The 27,345-nt window shown below is 48.3% G+C and overlaps 1 protein-coding gene across 38 annotated transcripts in view; it reads right to left on the bottom strand.

Annotated features, from left to right (window-relative positions):
• The window catches only part of LOC110491178 (arginine-glutamic acid dipeptide repeats protein), a 323,796-nt gene that overhangs the window by 14,416 nt on the left and 282,035 nt on the right, over nt 1-27,345 (bottom strand). For 20 of the 38 annotated variants that reach the window (XM_036947767.2, XM_090203963.1, XM_036947766.2 and 17 more), the window contains 3 exons: nt 6,699-6,861; nt 3,168-3,260; nt 1,461-1,660 (listed from right to left, as the gene is read on the bottom strand). In XM_036947767.2, the coding sequence (XP_036803662.2) occupies nt 1,461-1,660; nt 3,168-3,260; nt 6,699-6,861 (456 nt within the window). Of the gene's footprint in view, nt 1-1,460; nt 1,661-3,167; nt 3,261-4,528; nt 4,548-4,903; nt 4,927-6,698; nt 6,862-27,345 lie in introns of those variants that run through there. The other 18 variants (XM_090203965.1, XM_090203967.1, XM_090203966.1 and 15 more) reach the window with 5 other exon arrangements.

The raw sequence follows: 27,345 nt of genomic DNA, 5'->3' as shown, positions 1-27,345 counted from the left end.
ATACACAATTATATATTTTTAAACCTGCATATTTAGTTAATATTGCCTGCTAACATTAATTTATTTTAACTATTTTAGCTAGGGAAATTGTCACTTCTCTTGCGTTCAGTGTAAGCAGAGTCAGGGTATATGCAGCAGTTTGGGCCGCCTGGCTCGTTGCGAGCTGTGTGAAGACCATTTCTTCCTAACGAAGACCGTAATTAATTTGCCAGAATTGTACGTAATTATGACATAACATTGAAGGTTGTGAAATGTAACAGGAATATTTAGACTGATGGATGCCACCCGTTCGATAAAATACGGAACGGTTCTGTATTTGACTGAAAGAATAAACATTTTGTTTTCGAAATGATAGTTTCCGGATTTGACCATAATTAATGACCAAAGGCTTGTATTTCTGTGTGTTTATTATAATTAAGTCTATGATTTGATATTTGATAGAGCAGTCTGACTGAGCGGTGGTAGGAGGCAGCAGGCTCGTAAGCATTTATTCAAACTGCACTTTCCTGCGTTTGCCAGCAGCTCTTAGCAATGCTTGAATCACAGCGCTGTTTATGACTTCTAGCCTATCAACTCCTGAAATTAAGCTGGCAATACTAAAGTGCCTTTAAGAACATCCAATAGTCGAAGGTCTATGAAATACAAATGGTATAGAGGGAAATAGTCCTATAATTCCTATAATAACTACAACCTAAAACTTCTTACCTGGGAATATTGAAGACTAATGTTAAAAGGAACCATCAGCTTTCATATGTTCTCATGTTCTGAGCAAGGAACTGAAAACGTTAGCTTTCTTACATGGCACATATTGCACTTTTACTTTCTCCAACACTGTTTTTGCATTATTTAAACCAAATTGAACATGTTTCATTATTTATTTGAGACTAAATAGATTTGATGTATTATATGAAGTTAAAATAAAAGTGTTCATTGTTAATTCAGTATTGTTGTATTCGTCATTATTATTATATATAAAAATAGGCATTGTTTATTTTTGTTTCTCCAATAATCGGTATCGGCGTTGAAATATCATAATCGGTCGACCTCTACTGTCAAGACGAGTCGTAGTGAGAAGACCACGCGTCATTGGTCATCGCGTGACTCCAAGTTGACTTCGATATGATGGTTATTATATCAATATTGGCGCATAAAGACATTTCTCACATTTATTTATTTTACCGACGCAAAAATAACCCATCATGTCGAACTAACAAATGATCTGTCCGCATTTATACAATTGTACCGAGACTTCCTGTTTCCATCACAGCTGTGGTGATTGTTTTGTATACAGTATGACTTTACTCGCACAAAACCTGTGGATGGAAACGAGATTATAGAGAAAGAAAGAGACAACAAAAAATGAGAAAGAAGAAAGAGCACAGACAGAGGGAAAGAGAAAGCGAGAGAAGAGAGACAGAAGAACGACAGAGAGAAAGCAATAGAGAGGGAGGGAGTCGTACCGATCCTCTGTTGCGTCGGGTCTTCATGCTATGCTTGCCGCTGAGTCCATCCTCATCCTCTTTGACGGGTTTGAACATAAACGGAGGCGGGTCCACGGGCTTCTCGATGGGGGGCAGTTCGCCGTACTTCTTAAAGTGGATACGACAGTCTGTACACAACAAGATGTTCTCTCTGCCCCCGTGGTGCCAGTCCTTAGAGGCTGAGAGAGACGGCAGAGACAGAGGACTCATCCATCACTACACACAGGGAGGCAGAGGACTCACACATCACTACACACAGGGAGGCAGAGGACTCACACATCACTACACACAGAGGCAGAGGACTCATACATCACTACACACGGAGGCAGAGGACTCATACATCCCTACACACGGAGGCAGAGGACTCATACATCACTACACACGGAGACAGAGGACTCATACATCACTACACACGGAGACAGAGGACTCATACATCACTACACACGGAGACAGAGGACTCATACACACAGCTAGACAGGGAGACAGAGGACTCAAACATCACTACACACAGGGAGACAGAGGACTCATACACACAGCTAGACAGGGAGACAGAGGACTCAAACATCACTACACACAGGGAGACAGAGGACTCATACACACAGCTAGACAGGGAGGCAGAGGACTCATACATCACTACACACGGAGACAGAGGACTCATACATCACTACACACGGAGACAGAGGACTCATACACACAGCTAGACAGGGAGACAGAGGACTCAAACATCACTACACACAGGGAGACAGAGGACTCATACACTCAGCTAGACAGGGAGACAGAGGACTCAAACATCACTACACACAGGGAGACAGAGGACTCATACACACAGCTAGACAGGGAGACAGAGGACTCATAAACATCACTACACACAGGGAGACAGAGGACTCATACACACAGCTAGACAGGGAGACAGAGGACTCATACACACAGCTAGACAGGGAGACAGAGGACTCAAACATCACTACACACAGGGAGACATAGGACTCATACACACAGCTAGACAGGGAGACAGAGGACTCATACACACAGCTAGACAGGGAGTCAGAGGACTCATACACACAGGGAGACAGAGGACTCAAACATCACTACACACACACACAGGGAGACAGAGGACTCATACACACAGCTAGACAGGGAGACAGAGGACTCATACTCACAGCTAGACAGGGAGACAGAGGACTCATACACACAGGGAGACAGAGGACTCATACACACAGCTAGACAGTGAGACAGAGGACTCATACACACAGCTAGACAGGGAGTCAGAGGACTCATACACACAGCTAGACAGGGAGACAGAGGACTCATACACACAGCTAGACAGGGAGACAGAGGACTCATACACACAGCTAGACAGGGAGACAGAGGACTCATACACACAGCTAGACGGAGAGACAGAGGACTCATACACACAGCTAGACAGGGTGACAGAGGACTCACAGCTAGACGGAGAGACAGAGGACTCATACACACAGCTAGACAGGGTGACAGAAGACTCACAGCTAGATGGAGAGACAGAGGACTCATACACACAGCTAGACAGAGAGACAGAGGACTCATACAGGCCACGGCCCCGTCTCCGTTTTGAGGTGGGATTTAAACTGATCACAAACCATGAGGACTGTCACACCAGGTCACGGTGATGGTGTGTGTGTGTGTGTGTAACACAGCGATGATGGTACTTACTGGTGGTGAAACAGTGTCTGCAGGCGTAACCCTTCAGCTCCTGCTCACTGTCTTCACTGTCCAGGTCATCTTCACTGGCTGAACTCAGGTCTACTGGAGGAGAACAGAACACACCTTCAGTACCGAGCTAAACATCTCACTGGCTGAACTCAGGTCTACTGGAGGAGAACAGAACACACCTTCAGTACCGAGCTAAACATCTCACTGGCTGAACTCAGGTCTACTGGAGGAGAACAGAACACACCTTCAGTACCGAGCTAAACATCTCACTGGCTGAACTCAGGTCTACTGGAGGAGAACAGAACACACCTTCAGTATCGAGCTAAACATCTCACTGGCTGAACTCAGGTCTACTGGAGGAGAACAGAACACACCTTCAGTATCGAGCTAAACATCTCACTGGCTGAACTCAGGTCTACTGGAGGAGAACAGAACACACCTTCAGTACCGAGCTAAACATCTCACTGGCTGAACTCAGGTCTACTGGAGGAGAACAGAACACACCTTCAGTACCGAGCTAAACATCTCACTGGCTGAACTCCGGTCTACTGGAGGAGAACAGAACACACCTTCAGTACCGAGCTAAACATCTCACTGGCTGAACTCAGGCTTACTGGAGGAGAACAGAACACACCTTCAGTACCGAGCTAAACATCTCACTGGCTGAACTCACGTCTACTGGAGGAGAACAGAACACACCTTCAGTACCGAGCTAAACATCTCACTGGCTGAACTCAGGTCTACTGGAGGAGAACAGAACACACCTTCAGTACCGAGCTAAACATCTCACTGGCTGAACTCAGGTCTACTGGAGGAGAACAGAACACACCTTCAGTACCGAGCTAAACATCTCACTGGCTGAACTCAGGCTTACTGGAGGAGAACAGAACACACCTTCAGTACCGAGCTAAACATCTCACTGGCTGAACTCCGGTCTACTGGAGGAGAACAGAACACACCTTCAGTACCGAGCTAAACATCTCACTGGCTGAACTCAGGTCTACTGGAGGAGAACAGAACACACCTTCAGTACCGAGCTAAACATCTCACTGGCTGAACTCAGGTCTACTGGAGGAGAACAGAACACACCTTCAGTACCGAGCTAAACATCTCACTGGCTGAACTCCGGTCTACTGGAGGAGAACAGAACACACCTTCAGTACCGAGCTAAACATCTCACCTTCTAAATAAAAACACGAGTACCGTTAGAAAAAAACAACTCGTCCAACTTTAGAAATACAATGCTGTCACATTAACATTGTTAAATAACAATGTATTAATTAAAGTGTTAAATAACAATGTATTAATTAGGGGGCTTGGAGGGGGGGGTTGGAGAGTTGGAGAGTTGGTGTCCTACTTACAGAACTCTGAGGAGGGGGGTCTAGAAGGGGGGGGGGGGGTGGAGAGTTGGTGTACTACTTACAGAACTCTGAGGAGGGGGGTCTAGAAGGGGGGGGGGGGGGGTGGAGAGTTGGTGTACTACTTACAGAACTCTGAGGAGGGGGGTCTAGAAGGGGGGGGGGGGGTGGAGAGTTGGTGTACTACTTACAGAACTCTGAGGAGGGGGGTCTAGAAGGGGGGGGGGGGGGTGGAGAGTTGGTGTACTACTTACAGAACTCTGAGGAGGGGGGTCTAGAAGGGGGGGGGGGGGTGGAGAGTTGGTGTCCTACTTACAGAACTCTGAGGAGGGGGGTCTAGAAGGGGGGGGGGGGGTGGAGAGTTGGTGTACTACTTACAGAACTCTGAGGAGGGGGGTCTAGACGGGGGGGGTGGAGAGTTGGTGTTCTACTTACAGAACTCTGAGGAGGGGGGTCTAGACGGGGGGGTGGAGAGTTGGTGTCCTACTTACAGAACTCTGAGGAGGGGGGTCTAGAAGGGGGGGTTGGAGAGTTGGTGTACTACTTACAGAACTCTGAGGAGGGGGGTCTAGACGGGGGGGGTGGAGAGTTGGTGTCCTACTTACAGAACTCTGAGGAGGGGGGTCTAGAAGGGGGGGTTGGAGAGTTGGTGTACTACTTACAGAACTCTGAGGAGGGGGGTCTAGACGGGGGGGTGGAGAGTTGGTGTCCTACTTACAGAACTCTGAGGAGGGGGGTCTAGAAGGGGGGGTGGAGAGTTGGTGTCCTACTTACAGAACTCTGAGGAGGGGGGTCTAGAAGGGGGGGTTGGAGAGTTGGTGTACTACTTACAGAACTCTGAGGAGGGGGGTCTAGAAGGGGGGGTTGGAGAGTTGGTGTCCTACTTACAGAACTCTGAGGAGGGGGGTCTAGAAGGGGGGGTGGAGAGTTGGTGTACTACTTACAGAACTCTGAGGAGGGGGGTCTAGACGGGGGGGTGGAGAGTTGGTGTCCTACTTACAGAACTCTGAGGAGGGGGGTCTAGAAGGGGGGGTTGGAGAGTTGGTGTACTACTTACAGAACTCTGAGGAGGGGGGTCTAGACGGGGGGGGTGGAGAGTTGGTGTCCTACTTACAGAACTCTGAGGAGGGGGGTCTAGAAGGGGGGGTTGGAGAGTTGGTGTACTACTTACAGAACTCTGAGGAGGGGGGTCTAGACGGGGGGGTGGAGAGTTGGTGTCCTACTTACAGAACTCTGAGGAGGGGGGTCTAGAAGGGGGGGTGGAGAGTTGGTGTCCTACTTACAGAACTCTGAGGAGGGGGGTCTAGAAGGGGGGGTTGGAGAGTTGGTGTACTACTTACAGAACTCTGAGGAGGGGGGTCTAGAAGGGGGGGTTGGAGAGTTGGTGTCCTACTTACAGAACTCTGAGGAGGGGGGTCTAGAAGGGGGGGTGGAGAGTTGGTGTACTACTTACAGAACTCTGAGGAGGGGGGTCTAGAAGGGGGGGTGGAGAGTTGGTGTACTACTTACAGAACTCTGAGGAGGGGGGTCTAGACGGGGGGTGGAGAGTAGGTGTACTACTTACAGAACTCTGAGGAGGGGGGTCTAGAAGGGGGGGTGGAGAGTAGGTGTCCTACTTACAGAACTCTGGGGACTCTTCGTGAGAGGTTAGGGGTTAGGGTGGAGAATTGGTGTCCTACTTACAGAACTCTGGGGACTCTTCGTGAGAGGTTAGGCGTTAGGGTGGAGAGTTAGTGTACTACTTACAGAACTCTGGGGACTCTTCGTGAGAGGTTAGGGGTTAGGGTGGAGAGTTAGTGTCCTACTTACAGAACTCTGGGGACTCTTCGTGAGAAGTTAGGGGTTAGGGTGGAGAGTTAGTGTCCTACTTACAGAACTCTGAGGAGGGGGGTCTAGACGGGGGGTAGAGAGTTAGTGTCCTACTTACAGAACTCTGAGGACTCTTCGTGAGAGGTTAGGGGTTAGGGTGGAGAATTGGTGTACTACTTACAGAACTCTGGGGACTCTTCGTGAGAGGTTAGGGGTTAGGGTGGAGAGTTAGTGTCCTACTTACAGAACTCTGAGGAGGGAGGTCTAGACAGGATGTTGACGGTGGTGGAGGGTTAGTGTCCTACTTACAGAACTCTGAGGAGGGGGGTCTAGACGGGGGGTAGAGAGTTAGTGTCCTACTTACAGAACTCTGAGGAGGGGGGTCTAGACGGGATGTTGACGGGGGTGGAGGCGGTGCGTGTCTTGATGCGTCGGAACACAGGCTGGCGACGGTGTCTACGGTGGGCCCTGGACGACGCTGCCTCAGGAGTCTTCTTCCAGTAGTAGTAGAAGGTTATCAACTCACCCTGCAAGGTAGACATGGGAGAGGGAGGATGAGAGCAGAACCACTGACAGCAGAACCACTGACAGCAGGACCACTGACAGCAGGACCACTGACAGCAGGACCACTGACAGCAGGACTACTGACAGCATGACCACTGACAGCAGAACCACTGACAGCATGACCACTGAGACCATGACTCCAGGACACTGAGACCATGACTCCAGGCCACTGAGACCATGACTCCAGGCCACTGAGACCATGACTCCAGGCCACTGAGACCATGACTCCAGGACACTGAGACCATGACTCCAGGCCACTGAGACCATGACTCCAGGACACTGAGACCATGACTCCAGGCCACTGAGACCATGACTCCAGGACACTGAGACCATGACTCCAGGCCACTGAGACCATGACTCCAGGCCACTGAGACCATGCTCTTTACTGAGGGAGGATGTCTGGCCACATTAACTAATGCTCTTTACTGAGGGAGGCTGTCTGGCCACATTAACTAATGCTCTTTACTGAGGGAAGCTGTCTGGCCACATTAACTAATGCTCTTTACTGGGGGAGGCTGTCTGGCCACATTAACTAATGCTCTTTACTGAGGGAGGCTGTCTGGCCACATTAACTAGTGCTCTTTACTGAGGGAGGCTGTCTGGCCACATTAACTAGTGCTCTTTACTGAGGGAGGCTGTCTGGCCACATTAACTAGTGCTCTTTACTGAGGGAGGCTGTCTGGCCACATTAACTAGTGCTCTTTACTGAGGGAGGCTGTCTGGCCACATTAACTAGTGCTCTTTACTGAGGGAGGCTGTCTGGCCACATTAACTAGTGCTCTTTACTGAGGGAGGCTGTCTGGCCACATTAACTAGTGCTCTTTACTGAGGGAGGCTGTCTGGCCACATTAACTAGTGCTCTTTACTGAGGGAGGCTGTCTGGCCACATTAACTAGTGCTCTTTACTGAGGGAGGCTGTCTGGCCACATTAACTAGTGCTCTTTACTGAGGGAGGCTGTCTGGCCACATTAACTAGTGCTCTTTACTGAGGGAGGCTGTCTGGCCACATTAACTAATGCTCTTTACTGAGGGAGGCTGTCTGGCCACATTAACTAATGCTCTTTACTGAGGGAGGCTGTCTGGCCACATTAACTAGTGCTCTTTACTGAGGGAGGCTGTCTGGCCACATTAACTAGTGCTCTTTACTGAGGGAGGCTGTCTGGCCACATTAACTAATGCTCTTTACTGAGGGAGGCTGTCTGGCCACATTAACTAGTGCTCTTTACTGAGGGAGGCTGTCTGGCCACATTAACTAATGCTCTTTACTGAGGGAGGCTGTCTGGCCACATTAACTAATGCTCTTTACTGAGGGAGGCTGTCTGGCCACATTAACTAATGCTCTTTACTGAGGGAGGCTGTCTGGCCACATTAACTAATGCTCTTTACTGAGGGAGGCTGTCTGGCCACATTAACTAATGCTCTTTACTGAGGGAGGCTGTCTGGCCACATTAACTAATGCTCTTTACTGAGGGAGGCTGTCTGGCCACATTAACTAGTGCTCTTTACTGAGGGAGGCTGTCTGGCCACATTAACTAGTGCTCTTTACTGAGGGAGGCTGTCTGGCCACATTAACTAGTGCTCTTTACTGAGGGAGGCTGTCTGGCCACATTAACTAGTGCTCTTTACTGAGGGAGGCTGTCTGGCCACATTAACTAGTGCTCTTTACTGAGGGAGGCTGTCTGGCCACATTAACTAGTGCTCTTTACTGAGGGAGGCTGTCTGGCCACATTAACTAGTGCTCTTTACTGAGGGAGGCTGTCTGGCCACATTAACTAGTGCTCTTTACTGAGGGAGGCTGTCTGGCCACATTAACTAGTGATCTGGTTAGAGACCATTTACAAGACGTATTATTCCCCTGTAATTATCACAACCTACAGGGGATCCCTCCACGGTGTTAAGGGTCTGAACAGCCCTCCACAGTGTTAAGGGTCTGAACAGCCCTCCACGGTGTTAAGAGTCTGAACAGCCCTCCACGGTGTTAAGAGTCTGAACAGCCCTCCACGGTGTTAAGGGTCTGAACAGCCCTCCACGGTGTAAAGAGTCTGAACAGCCCTCCACGGTGTTAAGGGTCTGAACAGCCCTCCACGGTGTTAAGAGTCTGAACAGCCCTCCACGGTGTTAAGAGTCTGAACAGCCCTCCACGGTGTTAAGAGTCTGAACAGCCCTCCACGGTGTAAAGAGTCTGAACAGCCCTCCACGGTGTTAAGGGTCTGAACAGCCCTCCACGGTGTAAAGAGTCTGAACAGCCCTCCACGGTGTTAAGGGTCTGAACAGCCCTCCACGGTGTAAAGAGTCTGAACAGCCCTCCACGGTGTTAAGGGTCTGAACAGCCCTCCACGGTGTTAAGGGTCTGAACAGCCCTCCACGGTGTTAAGGGTCTGAACAGCCCTCCACGGTGTAAAGAGTCTGAACAGCCCTCCACGGTGTTAAGGGTCTGAACAGCCCTCCACGGTGTTAAGGGTCTGAACAGCCCTCCACGGTGTTAAGGGTCTGAACAGCCCTCCACGGTGTAAAGAGTCTGAACAGCCCTCCACAGTGTTAAAGAGTCTGAACAGCCCTCCACGGTGTTAAGGGTCTGAACAGCCCTCCACGGTTATAAGGGTCTGAACAGCCCTCCACTGTGTTAAGGGTCTGAACAGCCCTCCAAGGTGTTAAGGGTCTGAACAGCCCTCCAAGGTGTTAAGGGTCTGAACAGCCCTCCACGGTGTTAAAGCCTATTGATTGATTTGGTCCTCTCCGTCAGTGTTGCTACCTTTTCAGCAAACAGTGTCTGCCCCTCTCTCTCTAGCCGGGCCAGCTGGTGAGGGCAGGGATCTGGCTGGGGGTGAGCGTGCAGGTAAAGTAATCTGGCGAGACGTCCTGATGTGAAATCTAATTGAACTGTGTAGATCACAGCGAGTACTAGAGCAGCCTGAGTGTGTTGTCTGCTCTGTGATTAATGACCATTCTCCCCCCAGCAGCCCCCCCCCAGCAGCCCTCCGCCTCCCCACCCCCCCCAGCAGCCCTCCGCCTCTCCCCCCCAGCAGCTCGACAGCCCAACCCACGACAACCACAAACCAACACACAGAAAAAAGGTTGCTGTGGCCCTAAAATCACTTACAGTAAGTCACACATCATTATATTATCCAGGAATAAAAGTCCACAAACTAAATTGCAGAGATTTGAAAAGGAAACTAACAGGAGTAGATGAGTGGAAAACAGGAGATGCTTCAAAAGGGATTGGCTGTTGATTAGAATGTTCTGGAACCACAGGGAAATAATATGTTAATAAAACCTTTGTTTCCTGTCTTTCTCTTCATCTTTGGCGCAGTGGTCTAAAGGCAACGCATCTCAGTGCTAGAGGCTTCACTACAGACACCCTGGTTCGAATCCAGGCTGTATCACAACCGGCCGTGATTTGGGAGTCCCATAGGGCGGCGCACAATTGGCCCAGGGTCGCCCGGGTTTGGCCGGTGTTGGCCGTCATTGTAAATAAGAATTAGTTCTTAACCGACTTGCCTAGTTAAATAAATTGTTAAATAAAATAAATAGTTTTACTCTGCCTTGCTGCTACTAGCTTGCATGAGTAGTAAATGGAGTCCATCTGCATCACACCAGAGTCCAACATAAACAGAGGAGATCTGCCACACAGTGAAGAACGGCTAGATGAGCGGAGGAGTGTGTCTCTGTTCAGTCCTGTGGTTGTGAGGGGCCTCATGTGGTGAATTAGTATCAAACAGACAGATTTGACAGAGGGTTTAAATAGCTCCACTAACCTGCCCGTCTGTCAAAGTTTCTCTGAAAGCCATATATCCCATGATCTCTTGTTCTTTTACCAGACATAAACGTCACTAACTGTCATCGCGGCATATGCTTGGGAATATGATGTTTGTTTTGTTTCACTGGTTTATACTGCGTAAAATGTCAAATATATTTCACACCAAAAAAATATATATTTCCACACTAAAACAGATCTGTAGAAGCCAGTGAACTATTGTTTTTACAATGATGTACTAAAATATGAAATATTTTTTTTGTCCAGAGAGCTAGCTACATGGGACTAGCTGAAAGCTCTCAGAACACGATAGTGACAACATAAGCTTGGTATTATATAAGGCCTTCTAGCATGCTGGCTGCTTCCTTCTGCAGGAGATGAGTGTTCTGGTGGATTATCATCAGACAAGGAAAGGGATTAGCTTATATCACCACGTCTGCTATGACCTCACTCTCTCTGCTCCCCTCCCTCTCAGTCTCACTGCTATGACCTCACTCTCTCTGCTCCCCTCCCTCTCAGTCTCACTGCTATGACCTCACTCTCTCTGATTCCCTCCCTCTCAGTCTCACTGCTATGACCTCACTCTCTCTGATTCCCTCCCTCTCAGTCTCACTGCTATGACCTCACTCTCTCTGCTTACCTCCCTCTGTCTCACTGCTATGACCTCACTCTCTCTCACTGCTATGACCTCACTCTCTCTGCTCCCCTCCCTCTCAGTCTCACTGCTATGACCTCACTCTCTCTGATTCCCTCCCTCTCAGTCTCACTGCTATGACCTCACTCTCTCTGATTCCCTCCCTCTCAGTCTCACTGCTATGACCTCACTCTCTCTGCTTACCTCCCTCTGTCTCACTGCTATGACCTCACTCTCTCCCACTGCTATGACCTCACTCTCTCTGCTCCCCTCCCTCTCAGTCTCACTGCTATGACCTCACTCTCTCTGCTCCCCTCCCTCTGTCTCACTGCTATGACCTCACTCTCTCTGCTCCCCTCCCTGTCAGTCTCACTGCTATGACCTCACTCTCTCTGCTCCCCTCCCTCAGTCTCACTGCTATGACCTCACTCTCTCTGCTCCCCTCCCTCTGTCTCACTGCTATGACCTCACTCTCTCTGCTCCCCTCCCTCTGTCTCACTGCTATGACCTCACTCTCTGCTCCCCTCCCTCTGTCTCACTGCTATGACCTCACTCTCTCTGCTCCCCTCCCTCAGTCTCACTGCTATGACCTCACTCTCTCTGCTCCCCTCCCTCTCTGTCTCACTGCTATGACCTCACTCTCTCTGCTCCCCTCCCTCTGTCTCACTGCTATGACCTCACTCTCTCCCACTGCTATGACCTCACTCTCTCTGCTCCCCTCCCTCTCAGTCTCACTGCTATGACCTCACTCTCTCTGCTCCCCTCCCTCTGTCTCACTGCTATGACCTCACTCTCTCTGCTCCCCTCCCTGTCAGTCTCACTGCTATGACCTCACTCTCTCTGCTCCCCTCCCTCAGTCTCACTGCTATGACCTCACTCTCTCTGCTCCCCTCCCTCTGTCTCACTGCTATGACCTCACTCTCTCTGCTCCCCTCCCTCTGTCTCACTGCTATGACCTCACTCTCTCTGCTCCCCTCCCTCTGTCTCACTGCTATGACCTCACTCTCTCTGCTCCCCTCCCTCAGTCTCACTGCTATGACCTCACTCTCTCTGCTCCCCTCCCTCTCAGTCTCACTGCTATGACCTCACACTCTCTGCTCCCCTCCCTCTGTCTCACTGCTATGACCTCACTCTCTCTGCTCCCCTCCCTCTCAGTCTCACTGCTATGACCTCACTCTCTCTGCTCCCCCCTCCCTCTCAGTCTCACTGCTATGACCTCACTCTCTCTGCTCCCCCCTCCCTCTCAGTCTCACTGCTATGACCTCACTCTCTCTGCTCCCCCCTCCCTCTCAGTCTCACTGCTATGACCTCACTCTCTCTGCTCCCCTCCCTCTCAGTCTCACTGCTATGACCTCACTCTCTCTGCTCCCCTCCCTCTCAGTCTCACTGCTACAACTCCCTCACTCTCTCTGCTCCCCTTCCCTCTCAGTCTCACTGCTATGACCTCACTCTCTCTGCTCCCCTCCCTCTCAGTCTCACTGCTATGACCTCACTCTCTCTGCTCCCCTTCCCTCTCAGTCTCACTGCTATGACCTCACTCTCTCTGCTCCCCTCCCTCTCAGTCTCACTGCTATGACCTCACTCTCTCTGCTCCCCCCTCCCTCTCAGTCTCACTGCTATGACCTCACTCTCTCTGCTCCCCCCTCCCTCTCAGTCTCACTGCTATGACCTCACTCTCTCTGCTCCCCCCTCCCTCTCAGTCTCACTGCTATGACCTCACTCTCTCTGCTCCCCTCCCTCTCAGTCTCACTGCTACAACTCCCTCACTCTCTCTGCTCCCCCCTCCCTCTCAGTCTCACTGCTATGACCTCACTCTCTCTGCTCCCCCCTCCCTCTCAGTCTCACTGCTATGACCTCACTCTCTCTGCTCCCCTCCCTCTCAGTCTCACTGCTACAACTCCCTCACTCTCTCTGCTCCCCTTCCCTCTCAGTCTCACTGCTATGACCACACTCTCTGCTCCCCTTCCCTCTCAGTCTCACTGCTATGACCACTCTCTCTGCTCCCCTCCCTCTCAGTCTCACTGCTACAACTCCCTCACTCTCTCTGCTCCCCTTCCCTCTCAGTCTCACTGCTATGACCTCACTCTCTGCTCCCCTCCCTCTCAGTCTCACTGATACGGTCACTTCAAATGCTACACATTTGATGGTTAAGGTTAACAAATGTTACGTTTATAACTACTTGTGAGGTAGGTAGGGAGGGATGTCAAAGTGGAAGAAACTTTTGAAAATATATATGAAAAAATATATTTTAAAAATCATGAAAAATAAAACATGTAATATATTTTGAGTAGATTAGAATTCAAACCCCTGAGTCAATACACGAAATCGCCTTTGGCAGCGATTACAGCTGTGAGTCTTTCTGGGTAATTTCTCGGAGAGCTCTCCACACCTAGTTTCTGCAACAGAAACTATCATTGCTAGACAAGCTATCATTGCTAGACAACCATTTTCAGGTCTTGCCATAGATTGTCAAGTAGATTAAAGTTAAAACTGTATCTCGGGCCCTCAGGATCAACTCCAGTGTAGATTAGGCCTTGTGTTTTAGGTCGTTGTCCTGCTGATAGGTCACAATTCATCTCCCAGTGTCTGTTGGGAAAGCAGACAACCCGATTTTCGTCTAGGATGTTGCCTGTGCTTAACTCCATTCTGGTTATTTCTCATTCTGAAAAACTCTCCATTCTGTGCATGCTTCTTTCTTTTCACTCTGCAGTTGCTCCACAATACTATGCTAATTGACAATGTAGTTGATCCATCCATAGTTTTTCCTCCTATCACAGCCATTAAACAAACTGTTTTAAAGTCAACATTGCGCATCATGGTGAAATCCCTGAGCGGTTTCCTTCCTCTCCGGCAACTGAGTTAGTGACTGGGTGTATTGATTCACCATCCAAAGTGTAATTAATAACTTCACCATGCTCAAAGGGATATTCAAAGTCTGGTTTTAATTAGTTTTACCCATCTCCCAATTGTTGCCCTTCTTCGCGAAGCATTGGAAAACCTCCCTGGTCTTTGTGGTTGAATATCATCCTTGATGTAACGTAATCAAATGTGTAAAATAATCAAGGGATCTGAATTCTTTCCGAATGCACTGTGTGTGTGTGTGTGTGTGTGTGGTACATTCGGAAAGAATTCAGACCCTTTGACTTTCTCCACATTTTGATAGTTATAGTTTTCCCCCTCATCAATCTACACACAATACCCAATTAATGACAAAGCAAAAACAGGTTAAATAGGTGTGTGTTACGCTCTGTGTGTCCTAGGCTAGGGGACGAGTGAATAGGATTGGCACGGTAATTGAATTTCGACGGTTAGGGATGAAAACCGTTGTGAAAATAAAAATCAGTCATAGTGAGTGGCGCAGCGGTCTAAGGCACTGCATCACAGTGGCAGAGGTGTCACTACAGACCCGGGTTGGATCCCGGGCTGTTGGTGGGAGTGGCTTCCGGATGAAGTGGGCGGGTGTTAAGAAACGGGATTCGGCGGGTCAGGTTTCGGAGGACGCATGATTCGACCTGTTAGGGAGTTGAAGCGATGAGACGAGATCGACATTTGGGGAGGTAAAGAGAAAAAAACCTCAAAAATTCAGCTGACTGAAACGGGAGGGTCATTCATCCATGTTTCGGCTGTAACATGGACTCATTGTGATGAAACTTTGTTGCTCCTTGCTGAAACAAACAAAACGACTCTTTGGATGCTTAGGCAACGGCCCCCACAATGCAGCAGCACACCGAAATATAATTAATAGACTGGGCCATTGTCTTATGTCATCCCTACGTGACTCCTCCCTCAACCGATCTGTCTTGTGGGATGAGGAACTCATCTATAAAAGTCTAGATTTTGCTCATTCGTCTAACCCTAGTTCCTAATTCTGAAAATTACTTCGCACTCGGTGTCTTTGATGCACAGCACACTACGGCAAACCATGCTCCAGCGTAGAGCAAGCTAGTTTGAACGGTCATACGCTAGCTAGTTTGAATGGTCATACGCTAGCTAGTTTGAACGGTCATACGCTAGCTAGTTTGAATAGTCATACGCTAGCTAGTTTGAACGGTCATACGCTAGCTAGTTTGAACGGTCATACGCTAGCTATATGAATAGTCATACGCTAGATAGTATGAATGGTCATACGCTAGCTAGTTTGAATAGTCATACGCTAGATAGTATGAATGGTCATACGCTAGCTAGTTTGAACGGTCATACGCTAGCTAGTTTGAACGGCCATACGCTAGCTAGTTTGAACGGCCATACGCTAGCTAGTTTGAACGGTCATACGCTAGCTAGTTTGAACGGCCATACGCTAGCTAGTTTGCCAGCTTGTTGTTGAAGTTGTTCGGAACCAAAGTTGTGGGACTGTTGTCAGTCAGATACATGCTGATTTCTGAGAACTGGCTCTGTGTCTCGCTACTCTGGAACATTTGGCCAACGTGATGACATCACAGAGAGGAGTCCAGCTGTAGAACTCGGCGCACCAATCACAGCGGAACAGAATGAAAACTAATTTGGGAATTAGCGAGAACTTCACTGCACTAGCTAGCATGTGTATTCAGCATGGAGTGTGTGAACTGGCGTTGTTGGCATCCCTGCCTTTCATTTCATACAGCCAGCAAGCAGACACTGGTTCAGCCAGCAAGCAGACACTAACATCAGCTAGTACATTTTTTGTGCACATTTAGAATTTCATAATTACTGATTCTACACGGGGAAGGACAGGGGCTGGTGTTCCTGTGCTACACAGGGCAGTGCAGGCTAAGGGTGAGGGCTAAAATACGGTATTTACACACTGATCTCAGCTCGCCCCCTCTCTCTCTACTTTTCCCTGCTCTCTCCATTTTTCTCCCTCTCCTCTCCCCAGCTCTATTCTTCTCCCTCTGCTCTTTCCCTCTCTCTCTTCCTCTCTGCTCTTTCTGCAGGCTAAACAGATGGTTAGTGTTTTTCCTGGCAGATTTGTGACAAGAGTCACAAAAGGCCCCTGCTTTGACACCAAGCCAAACGGTTAAGGCAGTTACTGGCAGGAGCAGGGGAAGAGGAGGAGGAGAGAACAGGGGAGGAGGGGGAAGGAGGGAGGCAGAAGCCAGAGCAGGGGAAGAGAAGGGGGGAGGAGGGGAGAGAGAGGGTGAGCGGGGAAGTGCTGAGAGAGAAATAAGAGAGAAAAACATTGGAAAACAAATCAACCCTGAATCTAACCAGCCCTTCCTAAAACCTCTCCCACATTTCAGACGAATGAGCTGTTGCTGTGAGATTATAGAGGTGGGGGGAGGGACCAGCAGGAGAGAATGTCATGACTGGGTTGGGTTAGGGTTAGCTACAGAGTTGAGTAAACAACCACGATTGCAGCCAGGCAGAGTGGCTCAGAGGAGGAGTCTGACTATCATTACAGCAAGGGGGAGGAGTCTGACTATCATTACAGCAAGGGGGAGGAGTCTGTTGATCTGACAACAACAATAAGGACACCTGCTCTTTCCATGACAGACTGACCAGGTGAATCCAGGTAAAAGCTATGATCCTTTATTGATGTGACCTGTTAAAACCTAAGGCTAGGGGGGCACTATTTTCACGTCCGGATGAAAAGTGTGCCCAAAGTAAACTGCCTGCTACTCAGGCCCAGAAGCCAGGATATGCATATTATTGGTAGATTTGGATAGAAAAAACGCTGACGTTTCTAAAACTGTTTGAATGATGTCTGTGAGTATAACAGAACTTATTTGGCAGGCGAAACACCGAGGACAAAACATCCAGGATTTTTTCTTTTTCTTTTTGAGGTCACTCTTTTCAATGGGTTTTCAATGGGAATCTAGAATTCCAAGGCAGTTGCTTGCAGTTCCTATCGCTTCCACTGGATGTCAACAGTCTTTAGAAATTGGTTGATGTTTTTCCTTTTGAGAAATGAAAAAGCAGCTCTGTTCAGAACGAGGGTAGAGAGAAGTGTACTGTTTGTTAGTGGCGCGTGACCTGAAAGCTCACTCCACTTTGTTTTCCTCCGGTATTGAACACAGTTTATTCCGTCTTAAATTTTATCGATTATTTACGTTTAAAAATACCTAAAGTTGTATTAGGAAAGTTGTTTGAAATGTTTGGATCAAGTTTACCGGTAACTTATAAGATAATGTTTAGTCATGTTGTGTTGAGTTGGAACCGGTGTATTTTCTGAATCATACGCGCCAAATAAATTGACATTTTGGATATATAACAACAGAATTTATCGAACAAAAGGACCATTTGTGATGTTTAATGGACATATTGGAGTGCCAACAGAAGAAGATCTTCAAAGGTAAGGCATGAATTATATCGTTATTTCTGACTTTTGTGTTGTGCCTGACGGGTTGAATTATGATTGTCATGTGTTTGTTTAATGGGGTCCTCAGATAACAGCATGGTTTGCTTTCGCAGTAAAGCCTTTTTGAAATCTGACACTGTGGCTGGATTAACAAGAAGTTCATCTTTAAACCCATGTTTAACACTTGTATGATTTATTAATTATTATTATGAGTATTTCTGTTTTTGAATTTGGCGCTCTGCTATTTCACTGGGTGTTGTCAAATCAATCCCGTTAACGAAGGGATCACTAAGGAGTTAAATCCACTTCAATCAGTGTAGATGAAGGGGAGGAGACAGGTTAAAGAAGGATTTCAGAGGGTGCGAGGGCAAGACGAAAGTTAAGTGCCCTTGAACGGGGTTTGGTAGTATGGATTTCTTCCAGCACTGAGCTAATTTTAGGTAGGCGCGAACGTGAACATCTGAGAAAATTCTTTGTAACTTCCGGTGCGAGTTTACTGTGAACACCTGAGGTTGTACCTGCTTTACGTTATGTTTTAACAGTGGTCAAGGAGGCTGCTGTAGCTATTTGATCATAATGGAGGTACCTACCAGAGTGGCCTACCATCAAAAATTCTAAATCACAATTACCTTCAGTAGAGTGGAGCATTGTGGGGGAAAAACTACAACGTTCAGTGAAGTTCTTCTCTGCCACATACCGAAGAGCGGGGAATGAGGAGCAGAACGAGGAGCGGGGAACGAAGAGCAGAACGAGGAGCGGGGAACGAGGAGCGGGGAATGAGGAGCAGAACGAGGAGCAGATCGTGGAGCGGGGAACGATGAGCGGGGAACGAGGAGCGGGTAACGAGGAGCGGGGAACGAGGAGCGGGGAACGAGGAGCAGAACGAGGAGCAGAACGAGGAGCAGAACGAGGAGCGGGGAACGAGGAGCAGAACGAGGAGCAGAACGAGGAGCAGAACGAGGAGCGGGGAACGAGGAGCGGGGAACGAGGAGCAGAACGAGGAGCAGAACGAGGAGCGGGGAACGAGGAGCGGGGAACGAGGAGCAGAACGAGGAGCAGATTGAGGAGCAGATCGAGGAGCAGGTCGAGGAGCAGGTCGAGGAGCAGGTCGAGGAGCGGGGAACGAGGAGCAGAACGAGGAGCAGAACGAGGAGCAGATCGAGGAGCAGATCGAGGAGTAGATCGAGGAGCAGATCGAGGAGCAGATCGAGGAGCAGAACGAGGAGCGGGGAACGAGGAGCGGGGAATGAGGAGCAGAACGAGGAGCGGGGAACGAGGAGCAGAACGAGGAGCGGGGAACGAGGAGCGGGGAACGAGGAGCAGAACGAGGAGCAGAACGAGGAGCGGGGAACGAGGAGTAGAACGAGGAGCAGAACGAGGAGCAGAACGAGGAGCAGAACGAGGAGCGGGGAACGAGGAGCAGAACGAGGAGCGGGGAACGAGGAGCGGGGAACGAGGAGCAGAACGAGGAGCAGAACGAGGAGCGGGGAACGAGGAGCAGAACGAGGAGCAGAACGAGGAGCTCCACACTCGCTCGCTGAAAGTCACAGCCCGAATGTTTCCTCCTCTTCAAAAGATGCCAACACCTGCAAGATCTTGATTTGTCAAAAATAAACTAGTGATGAAAAACCCAAGGAACTAACGCACCTCATCATGTAAGGCATCCCATTGTATCATGACAGAGCTACGCTAACATTTATGTTTACGTGGTCTGTTCACGAGAGATTAAATGATTCTTAACGGAAATTAATTATACAGTACGTTGTCTCTTATCTAATGCTTTAGTAACACTAATTGGGTCTCTTATACAGTTACAAAAAAAAGAACGGCAACAATATATCTCCAGCTACATATTAATACATTGCTTCCACCAAGGTCAACACAGTCGGAACCCCGACGGCTTCTGAAACAGACAGCCACTCCTGTCTGTGGTCCCTGTAAGCGCAGTACAGAACAGCACAGGGCAGAGAGAGCAAATGTGCACTGGGGGGGGGGGGGGGGGGGGGGGAGGCCTTGGCTGATGGAACAGTGTGTGCGCGTGCCTGTGTGTGTTTCTCGCCTGGCGGTTAAATAGGCAGGCGGATCCCCGCTGCGCCAATCCTTTCTCCCACTGAATGACCGAGCTGTGTTTTCACAGGTCAGGGATACACACGCCAGAGAATCACCACTCTCTCCCCGTTTCACTGCTGTAAGCGCTTTTACAAATCAAAGCAGATTGGACATACTGCTACAGAGCCTTTTTACAGGGCGGGTTGATCCCTACGCCTGCTACAGAGCCTTTTTACAGGGCGGGTTGATCCCTACGCCTGCTACAGAGCCTTTTTACAGGGCGGGTTGATCCCTACGCCTCACCTAACCTTGATAAGCTAATCCACCTAATATAAATCACATAGTGGAGCCTTGCAAAGGGATCTCCTGTCCTCCTCGTTAATATATTTAATTGTTTTGTTCATACTAGAAAGTGTCACGGTTTGAAATGCCCTTTCAATTCCGGTTTGATTTGATACAGTAGGACCTCTTCCTGTACTACATCTATTAGCTAGAACAGACAGGGGTTGGGTGACTACAGGCCAAAAGCCTGCTGTCTGCTGCGGTCTATTTGCTGATGATGTTGCCTACACCAAGCAACCTGTTTTCTGAAATGATCTGATAAAAAAAAATTCAATTTTATTTGGAATGACAAGCCAGACAAAATGATTAAATATGAAAGAATAAGTCATACAAAAGTTTTACTTAAATACAAACTGGTTCTCTAGCAAATAAGTAAGAAAGTCTCACCTCATATTCAAGAATGGCCTTTTCCCCTTTATTCAGATTACAACCTCTTACAACCTCGCACTTTCGGGTATTTGCAAACGAAATGTCCAAAATATCGTTATTTAAAAATATACCAGTTTCACTGAAGGACCAAACATGACGAATACAAAAATATACCAGTTTCACTGAAGGACCAAACATGACGAATACAAAAATATACCAGTTTCACTGAAGGACCAAACATGACGAATACAAAAATATACCAGTTTCACTGAAGGACCAAACATGACGAATACAAAAATATACCAGTTTCACTGAAGGACCAAACATGACGAATACAAAAATATACCAGTTTCACTGAAGGACCAAACAAAAAAAATTGACAGGTTTGCCACAGATTGCAAAACAGTTGGGAAGAGATTTGACATACCGATTCCATGGCACATGGTTTATGAACTGATATACAAAACGACGCCCGATTCAAAACTACATATAGTTCTCTCTCATATATATATATATATATATATGGGGGATACAACCTTCCAGGCTCTACAGATTTTGCTGCTTAGAGACAGTCAATAGATCATTTATTTTGGTACTGTCCATATGTAGCTTGTTTTTGGTCACAGATCACAGTAATGACTGAGGAATTGCAACATCAAATCAGATGTTATTGGTCACGTACACATGGTTAGCAGATGTTATTGGTCACATACACATGGTTAGTAGATGTTAATGGTCACATACACATGGTTAGCAGACTTTATTGGTCACATACACATGGTTATCAGATGTTATTGTGAGTGTAGTGAAATGCTTGTGCTTCTAGATCTTACAGTGCAGCAGTATCTAGCAGGTAATACCTAACAATTCCACAACAAAACCTAAAAAAGTGGCAAAAACCATCAAGCGCTATGATGAAACTGGCTCTCATGAAGACCGCCACAAGGAACGTTAGACCCAGAGGTACCTCTGCTGCAGAGGATAAAGTTCATTAGAGTTAACTGCACCTCACAGAGCTCAAGTAACGGACACATCTCAACATCAACTGTTCAGAGGAGACTGCATGAATCAGGCCTTTATGGTCTAATTGCTCCAAAGAAACCACTACTAAAAGACACCAATATGAAGAAGAGACTTGCTCGGGCAAATAAACATGAGCAATGGACATTAGACCCGTGGAAATTTGTCCAAATTTGACATTTTTGTTTCCAACCACCGTGTCTTTGTGAGACGCAGAGTAGGTGAAAGGATGATCTCCGCATGTGTGGATCCCACAGTGAAGCACGTAGGAGGAGGTGTGGGGGTGCTTTCCTGATGACACTGTCAGAGATTTATTTAGAATTCAAGGAACACTTAATCACCATGGCTACCACAGCATTCTGCAGCGACACACCATCCCATCTGGTTTGTGCTTAGTGGGACTATCATTTGTTTTTCAACAGGACAATGACCCAACACACCTCCAGGCTGTGTAAAGGCTATTTGACCAAGAAGGAGAGTTATGGAGTGCTGCATCAGATGACCTGGCCTCCACAATCACCCAACCTCAACCCAATTGAGATGATTCGGGATGAGTTGGTCTGCAGAGTGAAGGAAAAACAGCCAACAAGTGCTCAGCATATGTGGGAACTCCTTCAAGACTGTTGGAAAAGCATTCCAGGTGAAGCTGGTTCAGAAAATGCCAAGAGTGTGCAAAGCTGTCGTCAAGGCGAAGGGTGGTGTCTCCTAAAGTGTGTGCATAACAGCACCGTATTCCCTCCTAGTGTGTGTCCATAACGGCACGTATTCCCTCCTAGTGTGTGTCCATAACAGCACCGTATTCCCTACTACAGTGTGTGTCCATAACAGCACCGTATTCCCTCCTAGTGTGTGTCCATAACAGCACCGTATTCCCTCCTAGAGTGTGTCCATAACAGCACCGTATTCCCTCCTAGTGTGTGTCCATAAAAGCACCGTATTCCCTCCTAGTGCGTGTCCATAACAGCACCGTATTCCCTCCTAGTGTGTGTCCATAATGGCACCATATTCCCTCCTAGTGTGTGTCCATAACAGCACCGTATTCCCTCCTAGTGTGTGTCCATAACAGCACCGTATTCCCTCCTAGTGTCTCCTAGTGTGTGTCCATAACAGCACCGTATTCCCTCCTAGTGTGTGTCCATAACAGCACCGTATTCCCTCCTAGTGTGTGTCCATAACAGCACCGTATTCCCTCCTAGTGTGTGTCCATAACAGCACCGTATTCCCTACATAGTGTCTCCTAGTGTGTGTCCATAACAGCACCGTATTTCCTCCTAGTGTGTGTCCATAACAGCACCGTATTCCCTACATAGTGTCTCCTAGTGTGTGTCCATAATGGCACCGTATTCCCTCCTAGTGTGTGTCCATAACAGCACCGTATTCCCTCCTAGTGTCTCCTAGTGTGTGTCCATAACAGCACCGTATTCCTTCCTAGTGTCTCCTAGTGTGTGTCCATAATAGCACCGTATTCCCTCCTAGTGTGTGTGCATAACAGCACCATATTCCCTACATAGTGTCTCCTAGTGTGTGTCCATAACAGCACCGTATTCCCTCCTAGTGCGTGTCCATAACAGCACCGTATTCCCTACATAGTGTGTGTCCATAACAGCACCGTATTCCCTCCTAGTGTGTGTGCATAACAGCACCATATTCCCTACATAGTGTCTCCTAGTGTGTGTCCATAACAGCACCGTATTCCCTCCTAGTGTGTGTCTATAACAGCACCGTATTCCCTACATAGTGTGAGTCCATAACAGCACCGTATTCCCTCCTAGTGTGTGTGCATAACAGCACCATATTCCCTACATAGTGTCTCCTAGTGTGTGTCCATAACAGCACCGTATTCCCTCCTAGTGTGTGTCCATAACAGCACCGTATTCCCTCCTAGTGTGTGTCCATAACAGCACCGTATTCCCTCCTAGTGTGTGTCCATAACAGCACCGTATTCCCTCCTAGAGTGTCCATAACAGCACCGTATTCCCTACATAGTGTCTCCTAGTGTGTGTCCATAACAGCACCGTATTCCCTCCTAGTGTGTGTCCATAACAGCACCGTATTCCCTACATAGTGTCTCCTAGTGTGTGTCCATAACAGCACCGTATTCCCTCCTAGTGTGTGTCCATAATGGCACCGTATTCCCTCCTAGAGTGTGTCCATAATGGCACCGTATTCCCTCCTAGTGTGTGTCCATAACAGCACCGTATTCCCTCCTAGTGTGTGTCCATAATGGCACCGTATTCCCTCCTAGTGTGTGTCCATAACAGCACCGTATTCCCTACATAGTGTCTCCTAGTGTGTGTCCATAACAGCACCGTATTCCCTCCTAGTGTGTGTCCATAACAGCACCGTATTCCCTACATAGTGTCTCCTAGTGTGTGTCCATAACAGCACCGTATTCCCTCCTAGTGTGTGTCCATAACAGCACCGTATTCCCTACATAGTGTCTCCTAGTGTGTGTCCATAACAGCACCGTATTCCCTCCTAGTGTGTGTCCATAATGGCACCGTATTCCCTCCTAGAGTGTGTCCATAATGGCACCGTATTCCCTCCTAGTGTGTGTCCATAACAGCACCGTATTCCCTCCTAGTGTGTGTCCATAATGGCACCGTATTCCCTCCTAGTGTGTGTGCATAACAGCACCATATTCCCTACATAGTGTCTCCTAGTGCGTGTCCATAACAGCACCGTATTCCCTACATAGTGTGTGTCCATAACAGCACCGTATTCCCTCCTAGTGTGTGTGCATAACAGCACCATATTCCCTACATAGTGTCTCCTAGTGTGTGTCCATAACAGCACCGTATTCCCTCCTAGTGTGTGTCTATAACAGCACCGTATTCCCTACATAGTGTGTGTCCATAACAGCATCGTATTCCCTCCTAGTGTGTGTGCATAACAGCACCATATTCCCTACATAGTGTCTCCTAGTGTGTGTCCATAACAGCACCGTATTCCCTCCTAGTGTGTGTCCATAACAGCACCGTATTCCCTCCTAGTGTGTGTCCATAACAGCACCGTATTCCCTCCTAGTGTGTGTCCATAACAGCACCGTATTCCCTCCTAGAGTGTCCATAACAGCACCGTATTCCCTACATAGTGTCTCCTAGTGTGTGTCCATAACAGCACCGTATTCCCTCCTAGTGTGTGTCCATAACAGCACCGTATTCCCTACATAGTGTCTCCTAGTGTGTGTGCATAACAGCACTGTATTCCCTACATAGTGTCTCCTAGTGTGTGTCCATAACAGCACCGTATTCCCTCCTAGTGTGTGTCCATAATGGCACCGTATTCCCTCCTAGAGTGTGTCCATAATGGCACCGTATTCCCTCCTAGTGTGTGTCCATAACAGCACCGTATTCCCTCCTAGTGTGTGTCCATAATGGCACCGTATTCCCTCCTAGTGTGTGTCCATAACAGCACCGTATTCCCTCCTAGTGTGTGTCCATAACAGCACCGTATTCCCTCCTAAAGTGTGTCCATAACAGCACCGTATTCCCTCCTAAAGTGTGTCCATAACAGCACCGTATTCCCTCCTAAAGTGTGTCCATAACAGCACCGTATTCCCTCCTAGAGTGTGTCCATAATGGCACCGTATTCCCTCCTAGAGTGTGTCCATAATGGCACCGTATTCCCTCCTAGAGTGTGTCCATAACAGCACCGTATTCCCTCCTAGTGTGTGTCCATAATGGCACCGTATTCCCTCCTAGAGTGTGTCCATAACAGCACCGTATTCCCTCCTAGTGTGTGTCCATAACAGCACCGTATTCTCTCCTAGTGTGTATCCATAATGGCACCATATTCCCTCCTAGTGTGTGTCCATAACAGCACCGTATTCCCTCCTAGTGTGTGTCCATAACAGCACCGTATTCCCTACTACAGTGTGTGTCCATAACAGCACCGTATTCCCTCCTAGTGTGTGTCCATAACAGCACCGTATTCCCTCCTAGTGTGTGTCTATAATGGCACCGTATTCCCTCCTAGTGTGTGTCCATAACAGCACCGTATTCCCTACTACAGTGTGTCCATAACAGCACCGTATTCCCTCCTAGTGTGTGTCCATAACAGCACCGTATTCCCTACTACAGTGTGTCCATAACAGCACCGTATTCCCTACATAGTGTCTCCTAGTGTGTGTCCATAACAGCACCGTATTCCCTCCTAGTGTGTGTCCATAACAGCACCGTATTCCCTCCTAGTGTGTGTCCATAACAGCACCGTATTCCCTCCTAGTGTGTGTCCATAACAGCACCGTATTCCCTCCTAGAGTGTGTCCATAACAGCACCGTATTCCCTCCTAGTGTGTGTCCATAACAGCACCGTATTCCCTCCTAGAGTGTGTCCATAACAGCACCGTATTCCCTACATAGTGTCTCCTAGTGTGTGTCCATAACAGCACCATATTCCCTCCTAGTGTGTGTCCATAACAGCACCGTTTTCCCTCCTAGAGTGTGTCCATAACAGCACCGTATTCCCTACATAGTGTCTCCTAGTGTGTGTCCATAACAGCACCATATTCCCTCCTAGTGTGTGTCTATAATGGCACCGTATTCCCTCCTAGAGTGTGTCCATAACAGCACCGTATTCCCTCCTAGTGTGTGTCCATAACAGCACCGTATTCCCTCCTAGTGTGTGTCCATAACAGCACCGTATTCCCTACTACAGTGTGTGTCCATAACAGCACCGTATTCCCTCCTAGTGTGTGTCCATAACAGCACCGTATTCCCTCCTAGTGTGTGTCTATAATGGCACCGTATTCCCTCCTAGTGTGTGTCCATAACAGCACCATATTCCCTACTACAGTGTGTCCATAACAGCACCGTATTCCCTACTACAGTGTGTCCATAACAGCACCGTATTCCCTCCTAGTGTGTGTCCATAACAGCACCGTATTCCCTACTACAGTGTGTCCATAACAGCACCGTATTCCCTACATAGTGTCTCCTAGTGTGTGTCCATAACAGCACCGTATTCCCTCCTAGTGTGTCCATAACAGCACCGTATTCCCTCCTAGTGTGTGTCCATAACAGCACCGTATTCCCTCCTAGAATGTGTCCATAACAGCACCGTATTCCCTACATAGTGTCTCCTAGTGTGTGTCCATAACAGCACCATATTCTCTCCTAGTGTGTGTCCATAACAGCACCGTATTCCCTCCTAGAGTGTGTCCATAACAGCACCGTATTCCCTACATAGTGTCTCCTAGTGTGTGTCCATAACAGCACCATATTCCCTCCTAGTGTGTGTCTATAATGGCACCGTATTCCCTCCTAGAGTGTGTCCATAACAGCACCGTATTCCCTCTTAGTGTGTGTCCATAACAGCACCGTATTCCCTCCTAGTGTGTGTCCATAACAGCACCGTATTCCCTCCTAGAGTGTGTCCATAACAGCACCGTATTCCCTACAGTGTCTCCTAGTGTGTGTCCATAACAGCACCATATTCCCTCCTAGTGTGTGTCCATAACAGCACCGTATTCCCTCCTAGAGTGTGTCCATAACAGCACCGTATTCCCTACATAGTGTCTCCTAGTGTGTGTCCATAACAGCACCATATTCCCTCCTAGTGTGTGTCTATAATGGCACCGTATTCCCTCCTAGTGTGTGTCCATAACAGCACCGTATTCCCTCCTAGAGTGTGTCCATAACAGCACCGTATTCCCTCCTAGTGTGTGTCCATAACAGCACCGTATTCCCTCCTAGAGTGTGTCCATAACAGCACCGTATTCCCTACATAGTGTCTCCTAGTGTGTGTCCATAACAGCACCATATTCCCTCCTAGTGTGTGTCCATAACAGCACCGTTTTCCCTCCTAGAGTGTGTCCATAACAGCACCGTATTCCCTACATAGTGTCTCCTAGTGTGTGTCCATAACAGCACCATATTCCCTCCTAGTGTGTGTCTATAATGGCACCGTATTCCCTCCTAGAGTGTGTCCATAACAGCACCGTATTCCCTCCTAGTGTGTGTCCATAACAGCACCGTATTCCCTCCTAGTGTGTGTCCATAACA

This window comes from Oncorhynchus mykiss, chromosome 16, assembly GCF_057628025.1.
Source record: "Oncorhynchus mykiss isolate SJ-2025 chromosome 16, ASM5762802v1, whole genome shotgun sequence".
Taxonomy (NCBI): Eukaryota; Metazoa; Chordata; class Actinopteri; order Salmoniformes; family Salmonidae; genus Oncorhynchus; species Oncorhynchus mykiss.
The sequence above is the reverse complement of the archived record's forward strand: the minus strand, read 5'-3'. Positions and strand labels throughout refer to the sequence as shown.